Source organism: Stegodyphus dumicola, chromosome 1, assembly GCF_044657685.1.
Source record: "Stegodyphus dumicola isolate Sdum_Otavi_A_Nest chromosome 1, ASM4465768v1".
NCBI classification, from domain to species: Eukaryota; Metazoa; Arthropoda; class Arachnida; order Araneae; family Eresidae; genus Stegodyphus; species Stegodyphus dumicola.
Genome location: NC_140768.1, coordinates 22,011,102 through 22,035,759, shown reverse-complemented (window position 1 = coordinate 22,035,759; position 24,658 = coordinate 22,011,102). Strand labels below are relative to the sequence as shown.

Here is a 24,658-nt window from a genome sequence, read left to right as displayed (position 1 = left end):
CATTTGTGGTTTGCCTATCACCACAAAAAAAGAAGAAATCGTAGACAAGCTGACAAAAAAAGAATTCTCCATATTTGAAGTTAACATGCTATCCTACTAAGCAACCCATGTGACTATTTCAAGTACAGTTAAACCAAACAGAAAACTTAGAAATCATTTATATCACCTACTTAGGCCTTTTCACAGTCACCAGGGAAAAATATATCAATAGTACCACCATGCCACATTTATTAGTGATTTCACCACTCATCAGGCAACTGTTTCTTTCCATCTGGGTGCGTAAAGTGGGCATAGAATCGTAAAACTGCAGAATGCTCTGGCCCTAAATTCATTGATAATTCTCTCTGTGCAAACTGTTTATATAAAAACCCTGAATCTTATTGCGAGTTTGCAAAGTACCCCCAAAATAAGCCTAAAAATCCTCCAAAAATAGCTCAATGGCAGCTATGTTTCAAAATGCACAGAAGCCTAGTGCTCCTACAATTAATTAAACAAGTGTTAAATCAAATGCATAAACCGTCCAACCCCACTAACACAGAAAAACTCCCAAATAACAATTTCTTAACCCTTTGCGGCACAGTGTGTCCGGTCTGGACACACCTAAAAATTTCCTTCTGTATGCACAGAAAAATTGAATGAAAAAGTATTATAGGCTACTCTGAACCTTCTTTATTTATAGTAGATGGCAGCTCAACGCAAACCAGTCCATATATTTTAGCCATGCTTAGTTTTTTAAGACCCTCATTTTTCAAAGAAATCTTCCAGATTTTTTTTAGGGTATAAAAGGAATTGTTTGAAAAGAAATTTCTATGTTGTTTTTTGGCTGTATGCTATTCTTCTTATTCTATATTAGTTTTAAATTTTTACCTTGAAATGTTGCCTAAAATCAAGCGGCGAATCCTAGGTGTGCCCAGATTGGGCTCACCGATAATCTAGGACAACTGAGAGTCTGTATTCTTTGTTTCTCCGCATCTCATCGGTTAGTTCATTGACAACAATGCTTGTTTCAGCACTCTTTTTGAAGCTCTATTCAATTAGTGTGTCTGCCACACCCACAGGTGTAGTCATCATTTCATAGAGACGTGTTAAAGAAAGGATGAAGATTATATGCCTCATTTAACATCTATTATTTTAATTAGACTAGAAAATATGTTAGCTTAACACATATGCTTAAATAACGAAGACAAACATCACATGAAGGTCACTCAACACAACAGAAGGAATCATAGGCAGAATTCCACAGTGGTAGCAAGTATGTCACTTTGTAGTTAGTTATCTGAAGTAAAGTGAGATCCAGATACTTAAAAAGAGCAGAGTATACCAACTACTATCAGATAGGATCCAGATGCTTCAAAAAATCAGAATATACCAACTACTATCACATAGGTAAATATTTTTGTCAGAGGACTATCAGCCGTCTTTTAATCTGCATGCATCAGGATTAAAAGCTGTGCGGATCAGCGACTTTGGTGGATTAGAAGCTTACATCTTCCCGAGTTCTGTTCACATTGTCCCTTTTCTAATTTTAACATTAAATTTGATTTGTCTGTGCATAACTCATATCTTAAGAATTATTTAACCAAGATTTACTGAATATAAAGTATACTTTTTAACTATAACTATATGTAAAGAAAACGCTGTTTGCGCAAAGGATATTAAGGGAGTACAGAAATCTTTTTATAAAACCACATCAAAGAATTTTCCTGTTAAAAATCATCTGTGTATTCATTAATGAAAAGTACTGTCATTGGTGGTTATACAGTCTAATCATATAAAAGATAATGTAGAAATTGCTTTCAAAGTAGTTTCAACTCTCTTAACCCTTTCGACCCAACTTTTGCATGATTAAAATTTAAGTATGGAAAGTAGTTTAATTTAATGTTGATATACTAAAAGAAGTGTAGTGTGAGTTTAAAGTTTTTAACTTTCCTGAAAATCTCCTGGGACAATATGTCCTAATCATATAGTCAGCTGGGACCATATGTACAGTTTATTTTTCTTTGATATTTGGACACGTTAAACTTTCATCCTTGCAACTGCTTTTACAAAAAGAATTTTGGAAAAATAATAATATTTTGTATTTTTAAAGAATTTTTTAAATGAAGCTTCCGAGTATACTTCTCACATCTTACATCTTTAAAAATGTCTTATTATTGTTGATAGATTTTTGATGAAATCGCATCATTTTGAATAGTTTCATTCTTTTAGAAATATGGGTTTATCAACAATTTTTCATCATATTTCTTATGTCACTCTTTTTAAGAGATTGGCATATTTCATTGTCATATATAATGCATTTTTATTGATTTTTATTTATTTATTTATTTTTTTTTTTTTTTGATAAAGTTGTTCTGCAGAGTGAAATTCTGTGCGACATTTTATGCTTTTTGAGTTGCTTTCATGTTATTTTTTGCTTATTTCACTGTTTGTAAGATATTGAAAAGTTTTGCATGATTTTTTTTTTCTTCAACGGAAAGTTGGTTAATTTTTTTTATTAGGATTATTAATATTTGTATTAAGAGATATAGTTTATTTCATTGTAATTTTTTTCTCTTGAAAATATAAGATAAAATATCATTAATGATACTTCGCTTTTCAGAAGTTTTTGTTTTTGTATTCCTTTATGTTATTTATTGCTCATTTCACCGTTTTTAAGATATTGAAAAGTTTTGAGTGATTTTTTAAGGAAACAAAGTTCTTAAAAACCTTTATACCATTTGAGTTCTTAAGATTTTGCAAAGGTTAGTTGGTTAATTTATTTATTAGGATAATTAATATTTGTATTAAGGGATATTGCTTATTTCGTTGTAATTTTGTTATACATAATAGCTTTTTTTTTTTATGAAGTTGTTCTGCAGAGTAAAATTCTACAGAGTTTTTAAATTTAACGTTTGGTGTTTCCTTCAGCCATTTTTCCGGTACATTTAAAAGCCAGACGAAGGCTGGCAGCGGAGCTGCTAGTAATAAATATATCAGCATGTAGTAATTTGATCACTGATAGGACATATTAACCCACTGTTAAATACGACTAGGACAATATAGCTCACATAAAGAATTTATTCAAAAATTTTTTAAATCAGACATTAAAAATGTTAAATTACCACGTAATAAGAACAATTTCCTACTGAGTATGCCTTAAATATAATTCTACTTACCGTAAAATTAAAAAAAAATATACAAATCGAAATTTGAGTAGTCAGCGTGCTCAAAAACATGTATGCACCATCTGCAATCTAAAAGTATTGCCAGGTTTCTTTTGTCATATAGTTGTTCGCTAATTTGTTAAAAACACTGCAAATGTAAAAACCCATTTAAAAGTGGGTTTTATTTACCCATTAGGGCATGAAATCTAATCTCTGAGATGTATGTGCTCATTAGGACTGAAAGGATTAAATAAGAGAAAAATAAAAGGTACACTGTATTACAAGCACCCTCACAGTAAGAATTTTCATATTTTGAATTGCTTCACTATTTCTACCATTATGTTCTGTGCATGCACAAGAGATTACTAACATTTAAATTATGCAAAACAGCATCTTTATTTTGGCCTTTTGCCTGACTTGCTTTGAAATGTTGGATTTATTTAAAGTTTCTCTGTTCTACAGGTCCTTTTTCTTTACTGTATTTTCCATTTTCAAAAGCAGAAGAGCCTTTACTAGTGCCCTCTTTTCAAGAGTATATCCCTATTTGTTGCTGATGTTAGGCTTGCTCATTACACAGAATGCAAACATATCAGCTATGAAGTACTTCAATGTTTAAATGCAGTTTTTGAAATGTTGATAAACTTTTGACATATATCACACATTTAAAATTAACCCCTTAACTGCAGCGGGCGTATATATACGCCTTGCTCAGCCGATGCGTTAACTGCTCCGGGCGTATACATACGCCTTGCTCAGCCGATGCATGAACTGCCTCGGACGTATATATACGCCCTTCCAAAATACTATCATTTGCTTTGCTCTGCTACCCGTAAAATTATTTGCAAAGCTTTGGAATGCAATACCCCCAATGACCTTGACAAAGTATGCGAAGGAGGATACTATTTCAGAGAAGTGTGGGGAGAAATTGGAGAGAGGGGTGTATCTATAGCGGTGAAAGTAATGACTGCGCGATATTGGCTGGTGTTATTTGAGTAAAACGTATTTTTTTATTCTGTGTCCTCCGTTTTCGTTTACTTTTTGTAGTAGGTTCCAGGAATAAAGGAAGATATAACGGATGTTTCAAACCCATTTATCTTTTTGAATTATTTTTTGATGAACTGCTCGTGCTTCATATTGTTACTGAACCGTTTTATTAGAGAGTATATGAACCAACATCTTGCAGACCAGAAACCAAGAACAAAATCGTGGCATTCAACTAGTTCAGAAGAAATACATGTTTTTTTAGGCATACTGATTTCACAAGGTATAACACTGAAACCTTATATTACACTTTACTAGTCTAAAAATAAATTGATTGAAACTCCATTTTAGGGATCTTTTTTATTATAAAAACATCATTTTTTATTATACTTACATCTTTCTATTATACTTTTACTCAAAGCATTAAATTTTGTGCATTCATTTTTTTTTTTTCTTTTATTCTTTATTTTTTGCAAGTAAACCATTTTTAGAAAGTAAAACTTGCACTTATTTTCCCTCTAATAAAGTGCATAACTACACGCGCATGTGTGAAAAACAGTGGCACTGGGAAATGAATCTTGTACGTTTTCCGCAGCAGTTAAGGGGTTAATTAACCACATTAATTCAAAATTAATACTAAAAGAGAGCAGAATATGCACCTAAATGAATGGATACATCCAAAGCAAAAGTTGCTGAGACTCATGATCTTCATTTCTTATAAAAAGAGTGCTGGCATGAGTACAGAAAATACTAAATTATTTCAATAATACATTTCCCTCTTCTTCTTTCAATATGGTATAATGGATTTTTGCTAAAAATTTTACATAAATGAAAAAATACTGTTAAATTTACCATGCTGAATTATCTGAAAACTGAAATTCTCTGAAACTGAATGTTTATGTTAAAACTCAAACATGGATTACAGGCATTTGCAGATTATTGCATTTTCTGTTCTAACTTCCAATAAATTTTTCATACAATTGTATGGTGCATTACTATAATTTTGCACAAAGCTTTATTTGGATCATAATCAATGTTCAATGTGATAATATTTACAGAAGAAGTTAAAAGATTTTGATAAAATTTAGTGCATGATCTGAGAAGGCAGTCAGCCTGAAGGGAACACTGCTTCCACTTGTCAACAGCAAGCAGTAAAACATGCTTCTAATGTTAATTTTTATGCTTTCATTTCTTAACTTCATGTATTACCCATTGTGTGGCTCTGATGTTAATGATACTGGTGATAGAAACTAGTATGTTATGTGTTGTTTGGTGTATATAAATTCCTTTAAATAATAAGCAGAATTATTATTTTCCATAGAGGCTTTATAAACAGCAGGCCTACCAGTGGCCAAATGGTAAAGTCGCTGAACACTGGTAGTTGTTCGGTTCGGGGTTCGAAACCCAGTGAATGGGCTGGCTGCATGGGTGTTTTCATGGTTTTCCCCGTGTGTAACATGTTAATATAAGCCAGCTTCCCTTAGAAAGTCCTCTTCTGTGTAGTGACTGGGCGTTTTCCTCATATGTAACATGTTAATATGAGCCAGTTTCCGTTAGAAAATCCTCCATGAAGGCGTTCCTGCCTTCTGTGTAGTGCCTTAGGGCAGAACACGTAAATGATAATAATAAATATCTTTAATATTATAAAAGTGCAATACTCATCCAAAAAAGAAAAATTATTAAAAATGTTAGTTTAATTGTACATCTGAAAAAAATTTTAAAACAGGTCTTAATTTATGCCACAAGTGTGTAATAAAATTAAAGTTAGATGAATAAATTAAAGTTAAAATAAAGATTAATAAAATATAGTTCTGCAACTTAAAATTTCAAGATGATTCTAGTTTTTTTGGGGGGGAGGTAGGGGAGGCACACTCTTACTACTTATAGTGTTACGATTATTTTAATAAAATTCTCTACTTTAAAATGTTGATGATTAAAAATGATAACAGCCTTATTTGTAACAAATATGCTTTTTAAAACTGCATATGTTTCATACTTTTTAAGTGGAAAAATGTGTTCAAAGATGTATCATCATCTTAGCATAAAAAATTCCTTAATGTGAAACAAAATAAAGAGATATAAAACTTACAATTAAAACAATTTTATTTCTTTTTTAAGCTCTAGGCTCTTTCATGTAAGTACTGTTATTACATAATTACATATTTTTAATATGAGCAATGAAATGAAACATTTTTTAAAAACTGATTGTTAAACAGTAATTATTACATTTATATACTACATAAAAAAATCTGATGCTTATTTCTTTCCATTAAATACTAAATTTAGTATTACAATAGTGTACTAGGGCATACAAGTGCTTGGACCCATTTACATACAAACTGTTCCAGTCTCACAATAAATTAAATGCCCAACCAACAAATTCTTTAGTTTCAAAATGACACAGAGTTTAAAAAAATCAAACAACATTTTACACAACTTTGTTGTGATATTTTGAACATTTCAGTCACATTTGTGGAAATAAATCTTACACTGGCAAAATTATAACACAAGAGTTATATAAAATGTGCAGTGCCTAAGATTAAAACATCTGAAAGTACTATAAAAAATTTTTGTGTGCAATACATGTCAGCATGTAGAAATGGTTTTCTTACACACACAATTTTTAGAGAAGTTTATTTTGTGAAGTTAAAAAAAAAAAAAAAAAAAAAAAAAGAGAGAGAACTTTAAAGCAATTTTTGGTTTTTATAGTAGTAAAAAAAAAGGGGGGCAAATACAATCTCATTTCCAGATGTTAAACATTTCATTGAATAATTAATAATGTAAAATCTTTTATCATTCAAAATGAGCAGGTACAAAAAGATATTTGTTATAGCTTCTAAAATGCTTGAAAGTTTAAATGAAAGAATTACTATATTTTCTCATTAAAAATTTGTCCTGACTTAAGCAATAAAACAGTGATCAGTTAACAGGGATAAAAGATGATTTTTTAGACAGGAATGATAATTATAAATTTATAGCAAATGTAAAAGGATATACTAAGTTTGTATTTATTATACTGGTATGGAAAGGCTGTCATACTTGAAATAAATTAAAATTTAAAATATACATGACATTTTAGATAATATAAAATATAATACTCATTTTGTTTTATTTGTCATGTTTAAAATATCATATTCACATATAATTTAAAATTGAAATCAAACACAATATATTAAAAAGACAGTTGCATATAATAAATTTATTTTCTAATAAATTTTTCTAGCAATTGAGATAAAGGAAAGCACAAAATATATTGATATTTAGTATTGATAATTTAACTGGCAATTAACCCTTTCAAGACAGGCATCCCATATATGCATTCCCTACAAAGCTCTGACAGCTGGGTGTCCCACCCATAAACCACAGCAGAGTGAGCTTAAGGGGACATGTGATGCATTTAAGTTGAGCCATTTTTTTAAAGACCACTAGATGGTGCCGTTTTGAAGTGAACACAGCTTTTAGGATCTTGACCTTCAATTTGATCACATTCTGACTAACTTTGGTGTCAGACAGTAGAGTAGCAAGCATAACCGGTCCCCCCCCCAGAAAAAACACAGTGATAAGGTGAAAATCTTGTTTTCCGGGCCCTTCTGCGAGCGGCGTCATACACCCCTTGCCCCCCTCGCTATGCCAACTCGTGTCAGATGTTGTAGGGAGAGTAATATAAACAGAGTTTGACTCCTTCTGAATCCAAGAGCAGAGTGGCACACTGGAAATGTGCTGGGCCCATAACCCAGAGGTCCATAAATCCTTCTTTTCACTTCTGTGTAGGGTCTGTTAGGGTTATTACGTGGGTTCTGTTATGCTTTGCTTGCTTTTTTAATCCCTCACATTTTTCGTGCTTCCCTTTTTATTTCAGAAAACACTGAATTGAGTTCATTATGGGATTTATTATGAGCAAGCATTATTTATCAGAGGAAGGATATACTCACATGGTGAGTGAGCCAATTAGTGACATAGATGAGAGTCCCTAGAGCACGATATTTCTAGTGATCTTGATGTGGACATTTTGTATGAACTGAGCTCACTGTGATGCCTTCCATTTCCTATGAATGATTTGTTACTTCTTATAAATACTCTTTATATTTCTTATTAGTTTTGAAGTTAATTAATATATTCTGTCAATTAAAACTTCAGAATATTTTGGATAACTTTTGAAAATTATTTATCAAAATAAGCAATTTTTTATATATTTTCATGTAAAAAAAAAATAAATATTAAAAGCTAATTTTGACTTATATGATAGCTAAAGTAACAATCTAAAACAGTACCAAAATTATGAGGTTACAACTTTTTAAAAAAGAAAAATTTCCCCTTTCTGTTTCTAAATTTAGGAACTCCCCAATCCTGCAGACAATTCCTTTCAACCCCCATCCTCCACAAGGTAATGTCTTAAATAAGGTGCAGTGTCTCGAAAGAGTTAATGATAACAACTAAGGTTATTAAGCTTATACTAATTTTTACAATATAACTAAGAGTGGTAAATAGAAGAGAAGCATGGTAAACTGAAAGGACTTTGTATTCTCCAGAAAGTCAGTTTCACCTAAACTGCTTACAGTATATCTCTAAAACATTTTTACTTGCGACCGAATTTGTCTTACTAAGAAATTTTGATGTTTTCAAACACATTTGTTCGAATTTCATTTTTTTTAGTTCAACTGTATTTTGCTGTTTAGATAGTTATAAACAGAATGCTTGTAAATATGAAATAAAATCCGTCTTTACTCCATTAACATATTAAAAGTTTTAAAATTACTACATTTTCAGCTGTTTGAAAAGCAACATTATCTTAATAGATAAAGATAATTTACATGATTGTATATTAATTGATCAACATCTAAACTGCAAGTGAATTTAAAATAATTTTTTTTTATAAAATGAAACAAAATATTTTATTTAAAAGTTTATTCTGCAAGCAAATTTTCTCTTCAATTGTATATTTTATAACAGAAACTGCCCAGTTTTACAATTAAGTTATATATATATATATATTTAATCCATTTTGAAAAGCAGAAACGAAAACTGGTATTCTTATTTTAAGTCGACTAAAATAAAAAAATATTTTATATTCTTTAATACATAATAACTAATTACATAATAACTAATTTAATAATTATTCAAGCCTGCATGAAAAGAAACATCAATGCAACACAAAATCTATAATAATAAAACAGACTAATAATTTTCCAAAATGATTTTATATTTAATCACAAAATTACACTTCCCAACATGCTCATTAAATTCCAGTTCATGAATTACAGTGTGATGTGTAGCTTTCTAAAAAAAATTAATTACAAGATGATTAATTTCTAAAACAAACAAAATAAAAAGAAAATAAACATTTCAAACTTTGGAATTTGCAGTAGAACTTTTTTTGGCATTAAAGACTTTAAATTGTGTTTGTATATTTACAAGTGCTTTAAACTACATGCAAATTTTTATCAAGTATTATATCAGCATGTCAACTTAAATATTATTTTAATGGAATGTTCAAAACCAATCTAAAGCACTTGCATAAATATGCAAACTATTGTAAAGTTATTTTGGTGCAGGAAATGAATTACAATGAAGTTTTAAATGTGTACAGAGATTAAGGAATATTGAACAAATTTTCAATTTTTACCACAACAAATATATATATATGTATGAATATAAGCTATAAAATACATTTATTACAAGTGGCTTACTGAGGAGTGAAAAAAGATTCTGTTCAAATCACACACATTCAACAAAATTGAGCTGGCCTATTGCACACTACTTCCTCATAGCTATTTTATTCTCTGAATATATATATAGATATACCTTTATTATTATACAATTTCAATATATTAAATCTGGCATGTGTACTTTTGCTTACATATGTATTGTACATAAACCTTGCAAGGCTGATACCATTAATGAGATTACTAAATATTATGTACAGAAGACTATATTACATTATTCTTACTTACATGTGAATCCCTATGTACACTGAAAATATTTATAACCTCGAATAATAAAGCTATGTGACACATGCGAGTGTGATCAATCCCTTGTTTACAGTACTCACCGAAGATCTCACTTGATTTGTCGTATGCATATTGTAGCAAAAGTTGTGAACTCATCTAACTCTCTTAACAACATGTTTGCCATGAAGTGTTGCCTTAATTCTGATAATAAAGCACTGCACAATTTTAAGTATCCCCTCCATCATATGGCTTTCGGATATTACTCTTGCCAGTGTGTTTGCCTTTTTTACCAAACAGTCCACCAAGGAATCCCGCCTGGGCAGGCTGTGGTTTTGATCCACCAGTTGCCGAATCTGGGCCACTTCGTGTACTGCCAAGACTGGATCCAGATCCGGACGACGTCGAACCGGCATGAACAATCTGAGGAGAAGAATCATGACTCACGCTACTGGCTGCAGAAGACTGGAAAGATATTGACTGGAATTAAAAGAAATGCAAATAATTAAAACAGCAGATCACATGTTTTAAAAATAAATTTCATATGCTATGCATTCATTCTTAAAAAGAATGCTTGATATTATTAAAAAAAATTAGATTATTTAAGATCAGCATAAAAGTGGTGAATTTTTTAAGACTTGATTTGAGGATAAAGTATTTAACAACATATGAGGTGATTAACCTTTAACTGGTATTGTATGGTCTCAAAATCCCAATAATACTTTTTAACTTAATTTTTGTTTTCTTGGAGAATATATAATGTGTATCTTCTGTAATTACTTTTGTGTAATTATTAATAACTGTAAATAACAAACAAATGGAATTAAAATCAAATTATTCACATTTTCTATAAATAATTATATTGGAAGTGATCACAAAGTACAAGATTTTATTTATGAGCCTGTACGATCCTTGTACGATGCAAACTTTTTAGCATACTAGTTACAGTTATACTCATCAACAACAGGTAATTATTAAACTAACACTATAAATTATGAAGAAAATCAGTTTCCCAAATCATCATCATCATTGGAATAATGCAACTGCAAGCTGCAAAATGTGTTATAATTATTTTAAAAGCAATTTTACAGGAAAACATATTAAGCTCAAAGGTAGACCCGCTATAGTCAGGTAAATGTGTTTTCCCATGTTCTCCTAACAAAAAGAAAGGGTTAGAGTTGACTTTAGGATACCCCTCGTATTAGCGCGAAATTGTTTCATTTATCGCCAAGCTGTTGTCTCATTTATGACAACCTGAATAGTTGAAGCCTATGGAAACCCTATTATGACGTAATTGGTTGCAGCGAATTTGAATCATGGGAAAAAAATTTGGAAAGTGTGTGTCAGATTTGGGGTAAGGGCTTGTGTGTGATGGATTAGTACGTTGTTATTGTGATTTACATGGCAAATAAGCTGAATGTGGTAAGATAAATTTGAAGTTTCTGTAGGATTTGGAAGGAAAGGGAAAAAAGCATTAATTGACTGGTGTGTAAATCAATGTAGTAGCTATTATTGTGTGTCCGGTTTGGAGGAAGGGAATGCGTATGGTCGAACATCGGATATTTTCGAATGGAGGATATTTTTTACTCTTATTTTGTGAATTTATGTGGCGACACCAGTATACAGATTCTAGTTCAGATAGTTTGGATGCTGTTAAGGAATTTTGTTTGACTGAAGACGCGTAAATTCGTAAATAAGGTGAGTGGATATTTCCTTCGAGTAGTGTTAAGATGAATTTCCCTTTTTATGTTCCCCTTTTTACATTGTTTGATTTAAAATGTAGTTTTTATTCAGATTATATATTTTTTGTTGGCTGCTCCTTTGACTTTTTAAGTGAATATTGTGTACATGGACAAAGTCAAGGGAGTGTGCAAACCCTAGTTTGTACAATTCTCTGATGTTTTTTTAAGTGAAAATAGGTTGATGTGTACATGGATACCGAGTTTGTGCAATTCTTTGTCTTGTTATTTTGGCTTTGTGTAGAGGCGATTTTTGGCCCAAAATAACAAGTCAAAGAATTGCACTAACTCGGTATCCATGTACACATCAACCTATTTTCACTTGAAAAAAATCCAAGAATTGCACAAACTTGCATTGCGCACTGCCTTCACTTTGTCCATGTACACATCGATATATTTTCACTTAAAAAGTCACAGGAGAACAACAAAAAATACATAATCTCAATAAACTACATTTTAAGCCAAACAATAAAATAACATAAAAAAGGAAAAACATGTTATACATTTAAGCACTACAGAAAGCAAATATCCTATTCCTTAACAGCATCCAAAGACTTCCTAAAATTATCTGAACTCAAATCCGTATATCGACATCGCCACATCTGAACCTTTCTTCCTACAAACCCGTTCAAATCCATCTAAACGGTTTTTAAGTTCGACTAGATGCATATCCTTCCTACATACAAGACACCACTAAGTAAACCTTCATTTACACACCAGTCAATTAACACTCTTTTCCCCTTTCGTTCCAAATCATACAGAAAGTTCAAATTAATCTTACTACATTCAGCCATTCTACCATCTAAACAACACACACCACAAAAGCGCTTACAAAACATCCCATAATCATACACTCAATTACGTCACTATAAGGTTTCCATAACATTCAACTACTCAGGCTATAAATGAAACAACAACTTGGTGATAAATGAAACAACAGCTTACCTTAAATACCTTAAAGTCTACTCTAACCTGCATCTTTTCTGAAATGCTAAGTTAACTAATGAATGAAATCATTTTAAAAAGTGCAGCCCTTCACTAGCCTTCACAATGTGGCCCCAAGCACACCAACTGCTTTACAGGAATCAAAATTTAGCAAGAAAAGGGGGGTTGGGGGTCAATATTTATTTTTTTTTTCAATGTTAAGTTGTTTAATCTGTTCATTTTTTGTGTGTGTTAATATCTGTAATTTTACAGACATAATTTCTTGTTCAGTTACAAAATTTCACTGTTAAATTCCAGTAATTGCTGTGTCTAAAATTTTCACTACACTAATGATCAAAATCTTTACCATTCTCAAAAATTTCTTTGTAACTTTTATCACTATCAATAATATTTTTCTGATTTAAAACCATCCTATGGATTTCACCGTCCATTAACCGTTTCGGTCCCAGGGGAATATTAAAAAACACTGTCAAAGAATCCCAAACAGCGCTTTCTCAACAGCATGATCGCGCTGCTTGGGATTCAAACAGTTAAATGGACAAAACGGGATTAACAAAATGGGATTCAAACAGTTAAATGTTAGTACATTAGCATCGCAATGGGAAACTTCTGTTATCATCTTCATTTATTTATCACTTCTCAACATTCCCTTAATTGCAAAAATTTTGTCCTCTCTGCCATTCAAAATTTATGCCAAAATAAGGTTGCTGTTCTGCCAAATTTTGAAATTGCGTTTTCTTACATCCAAATTGTACCAGTTCTGTTTTCTTCAGCACCAGCGTCACATATACACAAAGAGCTCCAATTGATCTCTTCAGCACAGCGTTGTGTATACGTAACTTGAAAACGGAACCTTTTTTTTAAATGCCAGTAGATGGTGCTAGCTAATGGTAATGATTTTCACATCGGTTATGTGACCTTAATGCATGAGCATAAGTTTTTATTCTGTGCTTCTGGTTTTGATAGATTTATTGGTGTAAACAAACTGAGAATCACAGCTCTTTAAGTTAAAGGACACAGGCATGTTTATTTTGTTAGGAATTCTGTATTTTTGTTGTCTTCATTTTAATTCTTTGCGTTTTTTGTTATTAGAACGTGAGGAAATGCATCTAGGTCAATCTTTTCTTTCTTTTTGTTAGAAGAACGTGAGAAAACACATTTTCCTGACTATAGCAGTTGTCCTTTTATATATTTAGTTTAACACATAACATAGAATTTCTTGATTAATTGAAAAGTAACTAACTTTACAGTATAATTACAGAAGGGAAAGATATCAGCTTTCCCAATGCATGATGTATCTCATTTACTTGGCGAAAAAAGCCATCATTGTCCTGTGTGTCGATTCTCGTTTTGAATTATTCCATGCATAACAAATTGGAATTTAATTGCTTAATTTTCTTTTACAATTTGTATTTGTAATTTTGTTTTCGTACATTATTACATCGTTTCGTACATAAGTTATTTTTGTACTTCACATGTTTCATTTATTTTTATTATTGTGATATTCTTTATATTAATACATATTAATAATTAGTATATTAAGTACGTAACTTCAGAAATTGAAGTCATTATATTAAAATGCTGATTTTATATGAATTTTACTGCTGAAAATGTGTGGGCTGGTCGCGACATTCCATTTCCGGGTGTTCGGCCCCGTGGCTGCGCTTTGTTCCTCGCGCTGGTACTCAAGGGGTTATAAAGTCTTTTTCACATTATCAAAACTTCAAGCTTTAATTTTTATTAGTTAGTTGTAATAAACTGTATAATAATAGCTGTAATAATGACCATAAAAATAATAACAAATTGAATCAAATTATTTAAGGAAAATGCAGTCTGTTACATTAACTGAATTTCTTCTGAATCTTTCTCTCTTCCTACTGTTATGAGAACAAAAGAAAACCAAAATTAGCAACATTTCACTCCAAGTAAATGTGTCTTGGGGCTTCATTTATCATGTCAGTCAGACTGAAAAATACTACACTCCCACCACCACAACCACTCGACAGCCAAATGTGTGGTCGCAGTTAACATCAATCAATTTACTGTCGTAGGCCACAGTGAGTATTAAATTCTCCATTCCTATAATTATGTGTAAAAACAAAATTGTGTTTTGTAATGTACATTATAATTTGGTTTAGATTTTATTTCTTTTTACCTCAGTGTTAACTACCATATTCTCATATGTACATGTATATAAGCCATACTTTAATAATAATTACCTCAAATAAAAATAAATATTCCCTTTTTATTTATTTTATTTTAAGAATATTTATATTGTTTGTGCACTACATAGTATTATGCAAGGCTTATAGAGGTAAGTAAAGAATGCTATTTTATCTTGCATCCTCTTATATGGGGAGAAGGGGAGGAAACTGAGAGAAAAATTTTAATGATCTTTTTCTTCCCTTCTGGAAGCTCTGAACAGTAGATCATACATTCAACATTTTGCACTTCCCCAAAGCTACAGGAACACAAGGTCATCTGTATAAGACAGCCAAAATCTCTTCTGATAGAGATTTCTGCCTGTAGCATCAGCAGAGTGCAAGAAGTTTCACATTTGTTCTACTGTTCCAGCCTTATGTAAGGACTTGCAAAATCAGAAAACAGTTTATTAAATGATTATGAGTGAATTCAGTGCCGCAGGTAACAAAAAATATATTTCTCAAAATATATTTGTGATCCCTGAAATGCAACAATGTAGCCGCCTCCAGGACATGATATTTATGCAGGATGGTGCACCTCCCCATATTCTTCGCGGCGTTCAACAGGTGTTACGGGCAACTTTTACCAATGCGCGTGTGATCAGCCTCTGTTTCTCTACAGCTTGGCCGCCCCACTCGCCTGATCTCACGCCATGCGACTCTTGGTTATGGGGATTCTAAAAAAAATCGGGTCTACAGAGAACACCCAGCAACCTTGGCAAATCTGAAAGACGCAATTATTCGACATGTTCGTGGAATGTTCCGCTGTGGAACACACTGCTTTGCGAAGGGAAAGAGTTGTGGAGAACCACGGCACACATATAGAACATCTGTAGAATGTCTTGTTGATCTGCAGCGCCACCTATCGGCAACTTTTTGTACTAATTTTTTTGCTTAATAAATCTTGAGGGCATGATCTGAAGTGTCTGTTTTTAAAATTTCATCACATTATGACCCATACAACACTCTGCACAGGCCTCTGAGTTGAGGAAGTTTAATTTGGATAACCCTGTATATTTCAGTTAATTCTGAATATTCGGATAACAATATATATAAGGCACATGTATCACATGGGCCATTTGTTTCATACGAACAACTATTTCGGACAATTTTTCTGCCTGGTGTACTATTAAAAGAAAGATGCGTGATTTTTTCCTTCCTTTTGAAAAAAATTGCAAGTTGTTCGTTTTCAACCAATCACCTATCAGCTTCGAATGCAATCAGCTTGTTTGTAATGGAGAACCAGTTTTCCCTGTGTTAACCCCAAAGCGATCTGTGGTGATTGGGGCTGCTGTGACAAAGCAGAATAATTGTTCCAAACAGTTGTTCTTTCAAAACAAACTGATGTGTGGTAGCACAAACTGATGTGCTACCACACATGAGTTTATAAATAATGCTGGGAAATAATGCAGAAATTTCAACACAATAATATGTTAGACTAGAAAATTTAATTTGAGAAGATGAGACAAATTTATTAAGTTCATTCCTAAAATTAATGTAGCTTTTGGTGAATTGTCATATACCTACCTACCTTGGCAGCAAATAGTTTAAACATACAAGAATAAAGGTAAATATCACATATTATATTTCAAAATATCATTACCATGAAAAAGTAATATACAACCTGTTATGTACTTAAATTTTTTACTACTTTATTTCAATCAAAGTTTCACACATATACACTTTGTGAATATATATGTTGTATACTCCCCCCCTCTCTATATATATGCATTTGCTATGCATAATTATTAGAAAATTGAAAGTGCCTAATCAAAATTTTATACATAGATAGTTGGATCACAAGTTACAAAATGTTTAACTCAATGTAAAATATAGATTTAAAATTCTTGAATGATGAAATGCATGGCAAAGTCAAACACAGAATGAAATTCTGTTCATCAATAAACTAATTCTAATTATCTTAATTACAGGTCATTTTCATTTATTATTAATTACACTGTTACTGTTTAAAAATAAAGGTCGCATTTTTAGAAAATTTTCTTCCAAGTGCACAATATGCTGTTTTAATTATCTGTAGTGTTTGCATTGACAATATTATTAATTTTAAAAAACAGCAATTTTAAGTTAATGCTTTTATTTTAATGAGGGCTATGTAAGAAAACTAAAGACAAATAGGTGAGACTTGGAAATTTAAATAATTACTTACCATTCCACTATCCAAAGAGCCAGCACTACCTCTTCGGACTGGTTTACTTATTTCTAGGGGAGAAAAACATTTAAAAAATTAACATTTTAAGAAATACAAAATTTCATAATACAGATAACTGTAACTCTTAATTATACCATGGAGTGGAATAATAAAACTGGTAAAAATCAATTTTATTTTCAGAAGTCAGATTTTTATTAATGTTATTTTCAGATTCACATTGTTAATAATTGCAATGTTATTTAGTTTATTTTTTAAAGTGAGGGAGTATTCATGTATGCTATAAAGATTTGAAATTGCATATTTGAAATATACAAAATTATTTTAACACATAATCATTTATTGATATATAAAAAAGAGCTTTTGCTTTATTTAAGCTTAAAATAATTTAAAATATGCCACAAAAGAGCATGGATATGTTCTATACATATTTAATTTTACTGAAAGTGCTGCAAGGGATATTTAAAGTAACCTACGTTGTTCATGAAGATCAAGCAGCGAATTAGATAAAGCTGAGCGTTTCAAATTATTTGCAGCTGCAGCACTCTCTGGTGACAGTTTACCATCCTTTGAGGTTTGTGGGATAATTTCCATATCTGCAACACCAGAATCACGATTTTCAGCTCCTCTCACCCGTATCATTTTCTGTTTTTCAAGCTCACCTTCTATGCGTAGATTTTCCATTTCATCCATCTGTAATTAAATCATAAATATTTATTACGGTACATCATAAATTTATAATAAAAATAAGGAAATTAATATCAAAGTAACATTTTTTAAAACTATATGTAGATAATAAGCTTCAGATATCATCATAAAATTTTACTTCATGTTCTTGAGCTTAGATATCTACTCAGTAAGAAAAAGCACTAGATTTCACTCAAATCTACAAAATGTTGCATAACAAATATCTAAAGTATTTCCTAATAGCATACAAAAAAAAAAAAAAAAAATCAGCTAATACTAATTTTGTCTATATGTAAATAATTTTAGTGAAATTATATGTAAAACTAATATCTCTTGTACAATGTAACATAACATAAAGGGCCTCAAGAGTGTGAAGCTTCGCCGAAAGATCCAAGTTTACTGGGGCAAGTCCGTTTAACACCGAGGTAAATGGCTATCTCATCAATTTGTCAAGGTTTTGGCAACTAATTTTTGTTGGCAAATTTGGCAAGAAGTCACCTAAAGTTGCTAAACTTGAAGATCATTTGGTTCAATCCCAATTATAACTACAATTGGTTTGATCCCTATATGTAACTGCAACTGTATTTACCTTCCAGCGATTTTAACAAATCAAAGGTACTGGAAATTACTCGGCAGCCTGAGGAAAAATTGCACAAGACTGGAGAAAGCATCAGTTTTCAGTTTTGTTCAAAATTTAGTGCAGAGTATCGAAAGATCACTATGCAAGCTATACACACTGAGACTTTTTATACTGTTCTGTGTTTAACATTCTTAGTAGTTTATAATGGTTATCCTCTCAGTATGACAAAGTTCTGTCATACTGCTCCAGCTTCATACTTCTTCAGTATGTCAGAGCTTTGTGCTCTGTCATACTGAGAAAAGCTGTACTAGTATGTTTGTGAAAAGTTCCAGAACTGTAAAGTGTTTCATTTGGGGAAAATAAATTTTATCAAGCTATCATCAGTTCTCTGTGTATTCAGTCCATTATGAACCCTTATGCATGTAACATATATACAAAGTATTTTTTAATCAATTCATGTTCTATACACACGCACTGGTATAAAACTTTGGACATCAAGAAACAGTTGCCAGAATAAAATGACATATATATATATATATGAGTACAGTGATGTAAGTAAGTGATTAGAAAATCAAGAAAAGAGATCATTAATTACAAGAAAAACTACAAATGAATGGAGATTCTAGTATCCAGTTGGGGCATCTCTAGCATGAATACATGATGCAACATGGCCAGATACTGAGGGATACAGATGCCATACAGTGTCCTGTATCTCATCCTACAGTTCATGTAAGTACATCTCTAGTTTGAAAAAATTCCTACACTATCCATCTAACCACAAAACATGCTCAATAGGTAACAAATCTGAATCTGGCAGGTCTTGTAAGGGTGCTTGTGGCAAAAGCATTCCTATTACACCTTTTCTGTGTGTGGATGAGCATTGTCCTGCTAAAAAAATGCCTCCTTCAAGTCCTGGCATGACTGGTAGCACATAGGGCTGAATGATGTCACAGAGGCGTGAATCAATGTGATTAGGTACAGTTTGCAATGGCATCCCACACCATCACACCACTTTGGGTACTGTGTTATTGTAAAGAGAAGGCAAGATTGAGACATTTACTAAGTAGCCTCTACAAATGTAATAATTATCATCACCCAAAATGAATCCCAATTCTTCATTGCAGGTGACCTGGTACCATTAAGTTGCAATCCAATCCACCTCTTCAAGCAGAAATGACAGTAGGTGGATGTCATTGGCAGCACACTTAATGGCTGCTGGAACAATGACATGGACAGACACTATACTGAAAGTATTGCCTGTGTCTGCATGTCATATGAAAGTTCTCTCAGCTACTGGTCTGCAGCATCTTTCTTTTGTCCACTGTGCCCAAAAGAGTGTGTGTCCACTGTGTTCTTTTGTCCACTGTTCCTTACAGTAAAATCAGAATGGCCTAGGTAGCAGACTTCTTGCCAAGCTGACCACAGCAATTAAATTTTTGGTTTGCAGCATCCACAAATTAACCAGAGAGTACTCTTGCTATGAGAATTAATCGTAAAAAAGTTCTTAAGCTTAAGAGGAAGGATACTTTCATTCATGAAAGACACTCTACAGAAATCCAAATCATACTTATGTTAGATAAGTAGAAAACTATGAAAATGTCATGCAGTCAGCTTGCTGAGTTACTAAAAACTACTAATGTTCAATACATTAACCACCTGGTCACTGGTAATTGCAAGAGAATTAAAGCCAAAAAGTCTTTTTTTCATTTATAACATCATTAGATATTTTGTCTATTTCTAATATTCTAAAAGCTTACCTCTAATATAGACTCTTTTAAATCTTCTACAAACTTTGACCTATCATGCTCATTTCGTGCATTAAATGTAATCAAAACCTTGTCATCAACTCTCTGGCTGAGCCTAATGCCATGGGGATAATCTGAAAGTATTTTTTAAAAAATATAAATAATAATATATTTTAAATCTGAAAGTGTGAAAAAAATTGTAAATAATAATATATTTTACAAGGATATCTATTTCAATGTTTCTTTAGTAGGAGGACTTCAGAGAATGATATAAATTATTTATGTTAATTTTTTTAACAATGGAAGAATGCACACAGCATGCATCAATTGTGATAAAAAATACATTGCTCATCTACTATAAAACATAAAAAATTAATTACATTGTTTTATTTACTGCAGAAAGAAATCAATCATTTCAGAACAATTACAATGATTTCAAAGCCTGAAAAAACTATTCATTTCATTTACACATAAAATTGTGGGAAACTGTAAAGTGTTTTATATCTGTTTTCAAGTATTAATAAAATTCTGAAAAAAATTACCAATGACAGGATATTTTAAAATGTGTTTCTCTCCCCCCCCCTTTAAAAAAAAAAACAAGAAAAGATGAAACTCGCAAAGGAAAATATTTGGCAAGCAGCTGGAAGTATGAAATATAACTTAAATTTTGGAAGTTTAATCTCAACTTGAAATACTCTATTTACACAGCAATTTTATTTCTATACAAAGATTGATTTTTAAAATTTCAAAATAAAAATAAGCTAGGCAAAATTACTAATGAATCAAATTAGCTATTTTGAATTCTACTTTATGTCTGTAATTTATTTTTTGACATCCAAGCTGTGCTGTAATGAAGTGTTAAAAACCCAACAGCTAAGAATTGGTAGAGTTTAGTTATTATGCATATTTATAATAAATCTTTTATATAACCTTACCAAATTTAGACAGCGAAAATTAGATTAGTGACATTTTATTTTAGTTTTACAAATAGCTTTATGTTGATTTTAAGCCTCATTTTGTCTTGTACTTGTTCAGTCCAGAGGTTTATGCAGATTTTCAATCAAACGACTAAAATGACAGGGAAAATCATAATCAGCATGATCCTTAACAGAATTATGCTACTGCTTGAGAGAGACCTAAGTAGAACAGACGAGAATACATTATGTTGACACAGTTGGTAAGCGTTGGTTAGTTATGCTTTTTCTTTCTTATCCAGTTTGTGTTGTAAATTCCTAGAGTACTTAGACTTGTAATCCAGTTGATTTATGTAAAGTTCCAATAAGCCACTGAAGCACTGGAACGAGAGGTGATAAGTTATTCTGTATTATTTTAAGTTTCACTACATGTAAGGAATAAAGTTTTATGTTAATTTTTACATTTTACTGCTGTGCCTTGCACTCAAAGCAAGGATTAAAGAAAGGTGATAACTCACCTTAACATGTAGAGATTAACTTCTAAAAGTAAGCAGTTAGTTACAAATAATTAAATTAGATAGTTAGATATCCTTAATTGTTAGAGACTCACATGGTAGTATCAACAATTTTTTTTAATTAAAATAATAATTTAAGAACATTTGATAATTTTGTCTGGTTTTGTAGGTCTATAAACCTTGCCTTCAAATTTAAGCCTTCCCAGGTGCAAGGTCTAAAATCTAAAATAAAAATACCCCTACCAACTGTGTAGAACCAAAAAGCCAGAAGATTGTTGAAAAGAAAACTTTAAAATGAATTTTATATAAAGAAAATTGATATATGTTTGAATATTCTGAAAGAAGTACATGAATATAAAAGAAGACTTGAAATTAAATTATTTTAAAGTAATTACAGTAGCTTTTTTATTTTTGACTTTGAAAGATGCCTACATTTCAATAAGAATACATGGTAATGTTAACATTACAATATCTAATAAAATATCTTCACTATCACCTGTTCTTATTGTTGTCTCTGCTACTCTTTTGGCTTCAAATAATTTATAAATAATTAGAGAAGACAAATGTGAAATGGTTCAGCGAAACTGTAGACTGATTGTCAGTTCATGTTTGCTTCGCTATGATTGGTCGATTTTTTATTAGGCTACCATGAAGTCCAACAGTCGGAACGAAAAGGTTCGGTGTAACCTTCACACATAAATTTTGAAGGTTTGTCTTTATTAGTAAAATTTAAATTATCTCTACATGGATGAATCCATTTTAAAATTCAGGGCAGCTCATTCTCTGAATGAATTGAGAAAGAGGAAAATTATGCAAATATTTTTTAAATTTTCAGAATGTGGCACTAAAAAAGCTTGGTTGAAAATACACGAGGAAATATGGTATAATTATTATTTTAATGATATTTATCAATCTTGTTATAGTTGGACAAAATTAAAAAATCATTGGAGAAATTGAGAAGTAGGAATGAAATCAAGCAATAACCCATCAAATACATATTTTTCAACAAATCACTAAAATGTTAATTTACATCCAAAATTGGCATTAGTGAAAAAAAGACAGGAAGTTAGATGAGTACAATTGAGGAACTCATAGCAGTTTTGGCCAAAATTAAGGATTTTTAAGGACCAAAAGTCATTTCCAAAAAGCTTAAGGACTTTTAAGTGCCATACAAACCCTAAAATCAGACACCCCATAATATTACCTTAGTATATTTATGTAGCAGATTATGTGCTTTAATGCATTTATAACACAGATATGCCCACACACAGCAGATAAGAGCCGGTTTTCACATTCGAGGATAAAGTTTTTAATTAGCGTTTGTTGCATTTGAGTACTTTTTTCCCTTACAAGGAACGTAATGGGACTGCAAAGTTTGCCAGCTGATGAAAAAGAAAATGTTGCATTCAGATATATGGCTTTTTGCAAAAATTCACATTCCATGACATTGTACTTTATAAACAATTGAATCTATGCAATTCTCAAATTTTTTTTAATAATGAAAACAGATCATTGTGTACATGAAGAAATGGCAGTGTGTGCAGCGTCAAGTTGTGCACGATGGATTTTATTTTTTTATTTTTTTTTTTTAAATTCTCTGAAGATTTTTGAAGCTAAAAGATATTTTATGTACATTTGAAGAACCCCAGGAGGGGGTTATGAATGTTTCTTGCATTTTTAATTTTGTTAATTGGATACAGTTTTATACAATTCTTAAAGCACCACAATTTTTTTTTTAAATGGCTAATGTCTTTCGCGACTTAGCTTGGCGAAAAATTAGTTGCCAACAGATGGTGACTTTTTGGAAAGTGGGTGTGGATAATCAGAAAATATCGATAAAAGCAATATAAAACTTACATGGAGCTTCAAATAAAGTGACGCTCATGCCACACAATGGGAAAGATTGCCTAAATGTATACGTGACACTGTTCTTTTTCTTACTGAATATTTTGGTAACCTGAAAGGGAAAGGTAATAAAATCAATTAAAATATACAATATAAATTTTGTATGAAGAAAGCTTAATAATCAGAATGCATATAAGAAAACCCACTGCTAAAATAAAAATAGACATGGATAATTAAAGAAATAATACTGCTTAAAAAATGTTAAGATTTAATGAATCAGCAAAATATATGTAAATATGCTTATGAAACATCTTTATTCATAAGGAATTTAGAGGCATCTTTAGGATAATTAATATACTTCAGCTAGTATATTTTCCCTTACCTAATATTAGCAACTTTATCAGTTTAAAACAAACAAACAAAAAAAAAAAAAAAAAAAAAAAAAAAAAACTACTACTACTAAATTAATTAAAGAGGGAAAACTGCTTTTTAGATTATGAGAGTGCTGATAACTTACTTTAATAATGTAAAATTATTTCGCATAAGAAACTTGCTAATGAAAGTCAGACATAAACTAACTGATGACATGAAAGATGGAAAACAACAATGCTATTCAGATTTTAATTACATTCAGAAATAAGAAGACGAAATGCTATAAAAATTACTTAAAATACCCACAAATTAACTATATAAAATATTATAAAGTAAAAAAAATTGCTGGCAGAGTAATTATATAATTTACCATGAAGCCCATAAAATATAACATACCATTAATAAATCATTAAATAGGAAAACTTCTCTTTGGTGAACACCGGGACGTTCTTTTTTGCTGACATCATATACTTCATACAAACGACAATAACAGACTAGACGCCTGTGAGGTAAGGCAAGGTTCTACAGAAAAATTATATATAATTATAAAAAATGAAAGTAAATGCAGATTTCTTTGTAAGTAATACTTAATTAATTTTGAAAGTATAACAGAAATTCCTTACTTAAAAAGATTGATAACACATAAAATGTTCATATAGTTTATGCAATCTAATACCGATACCTGAAGAAGGCTGATTACATTAAGTACATATTGAGCTAATTTTCTAATAGCCCACCATGTTAAAATCCTCAGATGTCTTTTATCCATTAAAACTTCTACAATAGTTAACATCAAAAGTCGACAAGTAGTCATATAGTCAACAGCTGTTACTATAGAGACAGTATGCTCCATAGTAACAAAAATGAAAAATTAATTTT

The 24,658-nt window shown here is 31.2% G+C and overlaps 1 protein-coding gene and 1 long non-coding RNA gene across 11 annotated transcripts in view; one reads left to right on the top strand and one right to left on the bottom strand.

Annotated features, from left to right (window-relative positions):
- Positions 1-24,658, top strand: part of LOC146999056 (uncharacterized) — an 83,740-nt gene that overhangs the window by 50,565 nt on the left and 8,517 nt on the right. The window contains exon 3 of one of the 4 annotated variants that reach the window (XR_015040323.1): positions 18,167-18,762. The exons of 2 other annotated variants lie outside the window; for them this stretch is intronic. This is a non-coding gene — a long non-coding RNA (uncharacterized LOC146999056). Of the gene's footprint in view, positions 1-15,168; positions 15,871-18,166; positions 18,763-24,658 lie in introns of those variants that run through there. One more of the 4 variants, XR_015040320.1, reaches the window with a different exon arrangement.
- LOC118189465 (IQ motif and SEC7 domain-containing protein 1-like) overlaps positions 6,210-24,658 on the bottom strand; it is a 649,009-nt gene continuing 630,560 nt past the window's right edge. For 6 of the 7 annotated variants that reach the window (XM_085813482.1, XM_085813491.1, XM_085813478.1 and 3 more), the window contains 6 exons: positions 24,176-24,301; positions 23,420-23,519; positions 20,146-20,267; positions 17,598-17,814; positions 17,122-17,174; positions 6,210-10,549 (listed from right to left, as the gene is read on the bottom strand). In XM_085813482.1, coding sequence (XP_085669608.1) covers positions 10,298-10,549; positions 17,122-17,174; positions 17,598-17,814; positions 20,146-20,267; positions 23,420-23,519; positions 24,176-24,301 — 870 coding nt within the window. In that variant the 3' untranslated portion in view covers positions 6,210-10,297. The remainder of the gene's footprint in view (positions 10,550-17,121; positions 17,175-17,597; positions 17,815-20,145; positions 20,268-23,419; positions 23,520-24,175; positions 24,302-24,658) is intronic. The other variant, XM_035360065.2, reaches the window with a different exon arrangement.